This window comes from Arachis duranensis, chromosome 8, assembly GCF_000817695.3.
Source record: "Arachis duranensis cultivar V14167 chromosome 8, aradu.V14167.gnm2.J7QH, whole genome shotgun sequence".
Taxonomy (NCBI): domain Eukaryota; kingdom Viridiplantae; phylum Streptophyta; class Magnoliopsida; order Fabales; family Fabaceae; genus Arachis; species Arachis duranensis.
Genome location: NC_029779.3, coordinates 42,516,784 through 42,526,854, shown reverse-complemented (window position 1 = coordinate 42,526,854; position 10,071 = coordinate 42,516,784). Strand labels below are relative to the sequence as shown.

The 10,071-nt window shown below is 28.6% G+C and overlaps 1 protein-coding gene across 1 annotated transcript; it reads right to left on the bottom strand.

Moving 5' to 3' along the window:
- Positions 1 to 4,790: 4,790 nt before the first annotated feature.
- LOC107462882 (WAT1-related protein At5g07050) lies at positions 4,791 to 9,281 on the bottom strand. Its single transcript, XM_052253412.1, has 8 exons — positions 8,950 to 9,281; positions 8,475 to 8,537; positions 8,256 to 8,372; positions 7,673 to 7,937; positions 7,532 to 7,539; positions 6,928 to 7,051; positions 6,283 to 6,434; positions 4,791 to 5,337 (listed from the first exon to the last, which is right to left on the bottom strand). The coding sequence occupies exons 1-8, from the start codon at positions 9,156 to 9,158 to the stop codon at positions 5,061 to 5,063; spliced, it is 1,215 nt and encodes a 404-aa protein (XP_052109372.1). The 5' UTR covers positions 9,159 to 9,281; the 3' UTR covers positions 4,791 to 5,060.
- Positions 9,282 to 10,071: the final 790 nt, after the last annotated feature.

Sequence of the window (10,071 nt, the reverse complement as noted above, 5' to 3'; positions counted from 1 at the left end):
GGTGCCCTTGCTCGATCTTAACTGCGGTGGTGAGGGAGGCAGCAACGGCTACGGTTAGCTGTTTCAGCGGTGAGCTTAAGCTTTCTTTGAATCTTCGAGACCTAGCTTTCTCTAAATCCCATATGACATGTGGTTTAGGTTACACTCCCTCTTTATCTCACTTGACAATTGTTATAAAAAAATTATTTTAATAAAAATAGTACTAACCATAACTCTATGGCCACTAAAAATTTTTCACTAAAAAAGATTTTTTTTTGTCTTTATTAGCGGCAATAATAACAATTGCCACTATAATATAATTTTAATAAGAATAATACTAGCCATAATTCTATGGCCACTAAAAATTTTTTACTAAAAAGAATTTTTCTTGTATTTATTAGTGACAATAATGACAATTACCATTATAGTGGATAAGAATTGAACTTATTTAGTTGGACGTGACTGAAAGAATGAAATATCTCTGTGTTGCCGTCCGTAAGTCACACCTGCAACAAGTTCTCCCTTTTGAATTGATGGATTAAATATGAGAACACAATAGGAAAGAGAAGGAAGCTTGAAAACAATGAGAGCAAGCACGAGAAAGATAGAATGTGGCATGCTCGGAGCCCAGAGGTGGAGGTCGAGACGGAAGACGAGGACGGTGGTAATGATGATGAAGAATGAAACTTGGTAAGTATGGTTTTGGTCCCTAACGTTGAGGTTCAGAATCGAAACCGTTCCCAATGTAATTTTTTATTTAGAATCATCCTTAACGTTTTTTTCGTATTAAAATCGTTCTTTTTAATAATTTTTTTTCTAAATTACAAAAATGCCCCTTTTTCCCCAGTTCACTCCACCAGTTCAGTCTTCTTCTTCTTCTCCACCGGGTCACTCTTCTTCTTCATTAACAAAATTCAAAACTACAAATCCTTTTTCTTCCATTAACAAAATTTAAAACTACAAATCATTAAATACAATTAACAACAATAATAACAATCACAAATCCTTACAAAATTAGAAATTGCGATAAACAACATCAAATTCTTCAAATCCAACCACAACAATCACAGATTCAGAATTAAAGAAAAAAACAAAAAGAATAAAAAAAGCAACAGCATCCAGAAGCAATCCAGAAACAACATCAGAAGCAATCCAACAACAACAACAACAATAGATTCAGATTAAAAAAAAAAGAAAATGAAAAAAGCAACAACAATCCAAAACAAATCAAATTCAGAAATCAAAACAAGAACTCAAGCAGAAGCAGAAAGTAGAAGACAAAGCAGAAGATGCCTAAGCAAAAAAAGTAGAAGACGAAGCAGAAACAGATATCGAAGCAAGAAGCAGAGGCGAGGCGGCATGAAGCAGTGGCGAGAACGCGGCGGTGAGGAGCAACGGAGCGGAAGCCGAGGCTCTCTTTCCAGTTTCCCCTTTCCCTCCCCTCCCCCTTCGTATACCCTTTTCTTCACCTCCCCCCACGCGTTTTCTTTTATTTTTTTAAATTTTATAACTTTCATTATTAAAATAGGAATAGGGGTAGTTTAGGAATAACATAAAAATTTTTATTAAAAAGGACAATTTTAATACAAAAAAAAAGTTAAGGATGATTCTAAATAAAAAATTACATCGGAGACGGTTTCGATTTTGAACCTCAACATTAGGGACCAAAACTATACTTACCACTTTTATTTTGCTTGTGGTTAGTTATTTTCTTTCTTTTTCTTCTTTTTATTTGGTTCTTTTTTCTTTCTTTTTTTTTTGTATCTGGTTTTCTATTTTTTTATTTATCTTAGTTGTTTAAAACTTATGTACTTGTTCCTCCAGTAATTTGCTTCTGTAAAGAGAGTTTTCTAAATGAAAGAAATTGAAAAAAAAAATCAAAATAAAAGTAGTGGTTCTTAGAAGTGTGGTCACATTTAATAGACTGAAGGTATATGAGTGAATCTTGCAAAAAAAGGAGATATAATCCCCAAAAACTAAGTTCCAAAGAAATATTATGAGAATCCAACCTCCAACCCTTTAAAGAGAAAAAAAGGTGAAAAGATCGAAAAAATAGAAAAGCAATAAGGCTCTAAGCATCGATGACTAGAATCCAGTTATGTGTCTGTGATGCTTATGTATTAAAGAGAGACTTAGGTAAATAAATCTAAGGGGTGCATCATTAACCGATAACTTGAGCCAACTGATTTGGAATTATCGATTGAAAATCTATATTAAGAATTTCCTTCAAACAAAGCATTTAGAGCCCAAAGAGGCTTTGGGTATCTATGTCTGGATGAATGATTTTCTAATTATGTGCTTGTGGTGTTGATTGTGTCGAGGAGAGGCTTGAATGATTAGATTCGATGGGTGTTTTATCACCTGATAACTTGAGCTAACTGACTCGGAATTATCGATTGAAAACCTATATTAAAAAGCTGCCTTGAGACAAAATACTTAGAGTAAAAACTTCAAGTGTCTTCCCCGGATAGAAGAAATTGCTATGCCTTTTTAAAAAAGTGAACTGCTTCCAAGGTCATAAAATAAAAGATTCTCATAATATAATCCGGATTTCAATTTTTGAATATTCTTAATTCTTACATCAAGATTCATCAAGATAATAAATGTGTACATGTGATCATAAAGATGATTATAAACCCCACTTACTTTCACTTGGATTTAAATTCACAAACTCTTCAATTCTTATCATTAAGATCATATTTGTTTATTTTTCTTTTTGTTTGAGGATAAGCCAAATTTTAAATTTGATGTTGTGATGCCTTGACATTTTTAGTAGCTTTTGGATATTTTTTTAGTAGTTTTTTGATATTTAAATCAAAATTCTTATGTTTTCGATGAAATTTTCGTATCTAATCATATGTTTGGAGTTGTTTTAAAATTATTGTATTTTCAGGATTTGTTTTTAAAGTAATTAGGATAAAAAAATTAACAAGAAAATACAAAGTAAACTCCTAGGAGAAAAAGAGAAGTTCGCAGTAGACTTTAAAGATCTGAAGTCCAGCACTATCCATCCAAGCCTAGCGCCTAAAGCTGGTGCCAAGCACCTTCGACAAGGCCTAAGGCCAAGCACTCAATTTCCTAAGCTGGCGCCCAATCCCAGAAAAGTCCAATACATTGGGCGCCCAACGCCAAATTCCCGAGTCTAACTTCGAGTAATTTTTCACTCCCAATGGCCCAAAATTGCATTCAAATTAGAGGCGCCAATGACTCAAGCCCAGCGCCTAAGACCATGACCCTCTCTCAGAAAGCTCTAATTCAACCCGAATACTCAATATTCGAATGATTAGTTAGTACTAAATTCATCTAGAGAGATGAGATTTGATTTTAAGATTTAGTTTTGGATTAAATTTGAATTATTGTTTTAGCTATTTATCCTTTCAAAGATAAAATTAGACTTTGTTTTAGAATTTGAATTTTGGATAGGACTTAGGATATAAATAAGTGAACACACGGTTCACTGAGACGAAAAACTGGATTCATCTAACATTTCATTAGTTTTAGTTTGCTTTCTTCTTTATCAAGAGTAACTAAACCTTTTTTGTTAAAGGTTAGGAGTTCTGTTTGATTTTTTATGGATTGGTAATCTAATTGTTTTGATTTATGCATTTATAACTTTTTCAAGATTGGGTCTCGTTCTTCATCTTTAATGGTTAGAAGTGTTGAAAAATATTCTAATTTTGTCTTGAATTCTATTATTACTTTAAAAAATTTAATATCGGAATTAGTTTGAAACTCTTTCTCAAAATTTTCAATTTGACTAGGAATAATATTTTAAAAGTTGTGCGGCGTTAAATTGAAATTGTGCTTAACCTCTTTTTTTGGTTAGTTAATCAAGAAATTGGCGATTAACTAAGTTAAGAGAAATTGATTTGCTAAGAAATTAGAATTCGATTATATATGATTTGTTGTGAAAATATTTTTGCATGAATCAAAGTGAAGAACATGAGATTTTTCTTTTCCGAAAGTTAAATATCTCTAAAACCTTTAACATTTTTTATTTACGGTTTTCTTTCTTTAAATTCATAAACATTCATTCACACAAATCTTTTTTACATTCAATTAAAAATTGCCTGATTCAATTCTTTAATCCTTACGAGAACGATATCTATTCACCTTAGTACTAAGGTTGGAGCTATCAAGTTTTTGGCTCATCACTCCTCACCACTACTTGTCCCCAACAACCATCATTGTCCTTCCAAACATTATTGTGCACTGTGCCGCTGCCAATTAGGGTTCTCTACATTCCATCTCTCTTCTGTCGTCAACTTCTCCTCACTGTTCTCTTTTTCCCTCAGTTGTCACCGTTGCTGCCACCACTGTGCCACCGTGTCCAAGTTGTCGTCTCCACCATTGCATGCTCTTTTTACTCTACTTGCCAATACGTCATCCTTTTCCTTATTTTCCTTCCTCTTCCCTTTTTTTTTTAATAAAAATTCTAAACCTAAATCCTTTTTATGGTGGTAGCCACCTCTATCGCTATTCTCATCATTGTCACTGACAGTAAATTCGACGAAAATAATATTACTGTCATATTCTAATAAGAAATTCAATGATTTTGAGTGGATCTTTTGAAGTGTATATATACTAAGTTACTCACATTTCCAATAACATTTAATTTATAATAATTACATATTCTCAAAAAACTTAAAATGAATGGAATGTCACATACGAGTATATACCGGGAAAAGTGGTACCACTAACTATAATGGACTCTGAATCAGGGTTCAGCTATTGTGCCACAATAATTACATAATCAAAGAGTAGATAGATAATTAAAGGTGGAAATTAACTAAAAAATAAACAAAGATAGAGAAGGAGAAATTAAAAACATGATTCTCTTATACATATCGATTAGTTGGAATCTCACAAGAGTCATATAATTATTTGTTGATACAAATAACAAAACCAACAACGTAACATCCTTTTTACATACAATAATAATCCTTGGTAAAAGGAAAATTAAAATTGCTACAAGTAAGGTAACAAAGTTGTTGGTAATTTTTTCCTGGGCTGATGAGAAATAAAAAAAAGGGGTTAACATTTCCTACTCAACATATTTTTTTAACTTTAATTTTAAGCCTTTATTTATTTGTCTCTTGGTTAGTCATGCTTATTACAACCGAAGAGGAGTGCTTCTCCTTGTTGACTTCTTCTTTGTGACCGAAATTTTCTTGGGTGCAATGATCTACTGTGGCATCAATTTTTGAGTCTTCATTTGCAAAATTTTGAGCACTACCTTTTGTAACAGGCAAATGTATACCATTATCATGATGTCCCATTTCGGTTTCTATTTGTTCTTTGTGCTTTCCCCATAGAACAGAGTATAAGCCTATTACAATCAAGATGGAACCAACCACACTGCATCCATAAAATAAATAAATAAATAAATAAATGATGACAAATTCAAAGGCTGCAATGAGAGAAATTGTTGTTGTTTTGATTTTGATATATAAAGCAAAAGGTTGATTACTAAATACTAAAATTATCTTTTCAATGAAGTAGTATGATTTATATACTACAATACATTTTTCAAAAAGTAATGACAATGAAACATGTTAGAGACTAGGGAGTTCTTCATTTTTTTCTCTTTATTTAAAAAAAAAATTAATTATATTGGGAATATCGTTGATATACTATATGCTTGTTTAGATCTGATTAAGTTGATAAAAAAAATTTCAATTAAAAAAGATTTTTTTTAAATTTTTTAGCGTGTTTGATAAATTTCTAATAGTAAAAAAGAAAACATCTTTTTTGAAAATGTGCAATTTACATCTTTTTTAAAAAAAAAAATCTTTTAAAAAAATATTTTTCACATAATAAATAAACAAAAAGTACTTTTATATAATTATACCCAAACATAATTGATAAATAAAAATATATTTTTACATGAGTTATCCAAACATAAAATTACTTTTATTTTTTTATAAAATTTTTTGAAAAAATATTTTTTTTAGAAACTCACCCAAATAAATCTTATAATTAGAAAATAATAAATTTCCATATATTAAAAGCGTTTGAAAAAAGTTTAACTATTGGTAATATTTTTAAAAGACTCACAAATTATATTAAATTTTGAATTATGTATATTTAGGTGCCCATTTCACTATGCAATGAGCTAATAATCTAGAAAGCATAGTGCATATGTACTTTGCATATATGCTTATATGAACTAGCAATATAGCTACTTGCTAGCTAGTGCATGCATATAATAAGCTAGAAGATTATATTCAAGAATAGAATTTCTTTTTATTATTTTATTATATGTTTCAATCAGCAGTAGAATTCAATTATTTAATTAATTACCCTCCAAGATAAATTTGCTCAGCAAGGATGAAGGAGCCCATGATGGCAACAATGATCATCATAAGAGGGCTAAAGGCAGTTGCAAAGACAGGTCCCTTCTTCTTAATTACCAACCCTTGTACATAGTATGATATACTTGATGTCACAATCCCCTAATAAATATATTCAAAGAATAAAAGATATATATTAGGCCTTTCAGGAAACCCATTAATCTTTTATAATATAGTTGATGATGAGAAATATGCCTAAAATAATAAAAATAAAAATCCATATATAATTAATCAATTCATTATATATTAGTATAATATTTTTTAAGCCAATTAACAAACTCAACCATCAATTCACAAATATTAATTTAGATAAAATATATTTTTTGTCTTTAATATTTAAAATATTTTAAAAATTATTCTTAATATTTAATTTTTTTTAGCTTTATCTTAAACGTATTTAATTTGTGTTAAAATTATTTTTGAATATTAATTTTATTTAAAATTTTAAAAATTAAATTAAAAAAATTGAAAACGTTAAGAATAAAATTGAAAAAAATTAAACGTCGAATCATTAATTTTTATCTTCTAAATAATGGCTAAATCTTAAGTTTATGAAATTTAAATTGAAAATAAAATTTGCGCTTATTATTCTTACAGCATATGCTGCAGCAAGTAAGTTCATGTCCCAGCCAATTCTCCAAACAGAAGGATTGTGTTCCATAACAAAAGTAACTGCAGTAGCTTGAAGAGTTCCTATGAAGCAGATAAGTGATGTCAGGCTTAGAAAAAAAAAAAAAAAAAAAGATCTTTAAAAAGTATTATTGGTACATTTTCCATTTTAAAGTTATGTTTAGGTGACTCTCATGACTCATTTATAATTCACTTTTTTTTTTAATTTTGAAATTGTGTCTTTTATTTAAAAGTTGCGTTTATATTCATCTTCTATCTCAATAGAGATGGATATTTTTTTTTCACTTTCAATAAGTAAAAAAAGATACAGAAATTATGTCTATGTCCATGTCAATTTCTAAAACTAAATTAAGTTTTTATATCTGTTGTTTCTGTATTTTTATTGACAATATTTATACTAACTCAATTTTTTTAGTTTATAATCTAATAATATATCATAAATGTTTGATAACAAAAATAAATTAACTAAAATTTACTGTATTTAGTATTTATTAATTATTATAACAATTAATGAATAATATTAAATAAGATAAATTTTGGCTATTTTTTGTCTTCCTAGTATTACTAACAATTTACTCTATTTAATACTTTTAAGTTTTAAACATTGACGGTTATATAATTGATGACTAAAAACAATAAATTCTGATAATTTTTTAATATTTCTCTTATGAAAATGAGTATAATATTTTTTTTTTTCAATGACGTCTTACTTGTAGAACAAAGAGGGAAGCCCAGGCAAGGGTAGCAATGATGAGGAAAGTGCATCCTAAGAACCAATCTCTTTCGGAAGAACCTTTGGAGGTTGTTGATGATGAAGAATTGGTGTTGTTGTGATGAGTTTCTCTATGTTTGGCCCATACCAATTCCATGATAGGTCCTTTGTATAATGTCATCAACATTGCCCCACCAACTGTCACTAATGTTCCCACTACCTTAGCTTGACATCTCACTTTCTTCATGTCTATCTTTTCCATCCTTTAATTCATTTTCATATATATAATCAATAATATATAACACAATCCAAGGCAATATTCAGTATTAAGCACAATTTAATTTTAATGTATTGATATTGTAAATAGTTCAAAGATATAATTATTTATATTTTTTTATTAATTTAAATTTTTAAGAGGAATAAATCATAACAATAAAATTATATCAATTTTTTTAGATGACTATTTTCACAATTAAATAATTATTTTTAATGACATAGCATTATATAATTAAATATACGTACAAAATTATTAATAATTAGGAAACAAATAAATAAAAGGTTTTGGTTAATTTAATTATTACCGGCATATAACTGCCATAACGAAAGTCATGGCCGGAAGCATGTTGCTCATTGCACATGAAAAGGTTGGGGATGTAAGCTTCAACCCAGCATAGTAAAAATTTTGATCAATCACTGGCCTGTTATGTTGTTAAACAAATACAATTATAAATTCATGATTTAATAGAAAATAATATTTGTCATGATATATATATGATAGACATTAAAATTAATGGACTAACCCAAGCAGAGCTAGAATGAAAAGTTGCATGAAAACTGAGAATGTTATCTTTGGTTGACCTTTCCTGAAAAATTGAAACAATAATAACGACTAACAACAATTAGTAATAATTAAGAAATAACACACTACATATATATTATTTTTATTATAATAGAAAAAATAATCATTTTGATTATTGAAAGATGGCGATTTTGACAAAATAAAACTAAAAAAATATAAATAATAAAATAATTTTAAAAATATGTTCTATTTGACCAACTGAACCGAACATTTAGTTAATTAATTTATCTATATATTTATATAATAAATTTAGCTCATTTTCTCAAATAAAATACATTTTTAAGGGATCATAATTTTTTTAATTGTTGTTATATCATTTAAAATCTTTTATGTCAAAATCATAATTTTTCAGGTTACATAATAGTTCTTTATAATAATAATAATAATAAAGAATATAGGAATTAAGATATTATTACCTTTCAAAAAGAAGGGCAAATGGGGCAATGCTAGCAGCTGCAAAGGCATGGCGATAAACCACAAGGACATAGTGGCTCATGCCTTGATTAAGAGAAAGCTTAGTAATAACATTCATGCCAGCATATCCAAATTGTAATGACATCATTGCAAAATACGGTTTTGAGCTCTCTATCAATTTTCCACAACTTCCAACCTTTTCACTCCCCATTTTTTTTCTTCTTTCTTAATTACAAGAATAAGAAGAAGAGAAATAAAAGGAGTAGTGTTAGGAAGAACACACTATTACTATTGAACAAGAATATAACAAGTTTTGTGTTTCTTCCTAAGACTTAACATGCCATGCCTCCTACTATTTATATATGCCTTTGGATTGAATAGTCCACGTCATATGCATGTTCACGTCTCTCAACCTTTGGTGGGGTGATTAGGGACATCTTTTTAATGGGGGGCACCTCAACATGTTAATGTTTACTTAGAAAAATACGAAACGAGGTTATTAAAGGTTATAACATTGGAATGGAAGGTGATATCTAATAATTAAGCATTATTAAATAATAATCTTTTTGCTAGAGAATAAAACAGCCAAATCAATAATAATAATGATCATCATGCTTTAGCTAAATGATGCCTTGTCAGCATTAAATAATATGTGTTGCTACCTATATATATAATTATACTTAAGAGATCAAATATTCTTCACTACCATATAAATAATGCATAATCATGGATCTATATTCAAATATCATATATATGAACTCAAATTATATATATTCTTGTCTTGTTATTAGTGTGATACATCACTTGGACATGAGAGACATTATAACTTTAGTAAAAATTGATATATTAGCTAATTTTTTCTATATATATATATATAATAAATTTTTTATAATATTCTTAATTTAACTATGATTAAATCAACGTTAATTACAATTTAATCATTTAAGAGTAATTTTGTGATTAATTTATATACAATGCTATATATTACCAAGATTTATTTATTATTTTCCTTAATGTATGCATCGTTTCTTTTATTATTTTGAGAAATATTTTAAATGGAGGAAGTCTTAATTTCATCCGATTCCCACAGTTATTGACGTGAAATTTTCACTTTCTTGGTCATG

What these genes read in the sequence shown, in the direction of transcription:
- LOC107462882 (XM_052253412.1), bottom strand. Translation starts at nt 9,158, where the DNA reads ATGGGGAGTGAAAAGGTTGGAAGTTGTGGAAAATTGATAGAGAGCTCA. An exon ending in TTTGCCCTTCTTTTTGAAAG is followed by an intron (nt 8,538 to 8,949) that starts GTAATAATATCT and finishes TCAATTTTTCAG; the next exon opens with GAAAGGTCAACCAAAGATAA. An exon ending in GAGCAAATTTATCTTGGAGG is followed by an intron (nt 5,338 to 6,282) that starts GTAATTAATTAA and finishes TTATGGATGCAG; the next exon opens with TGTGGTTGGTTCCATCTTGA.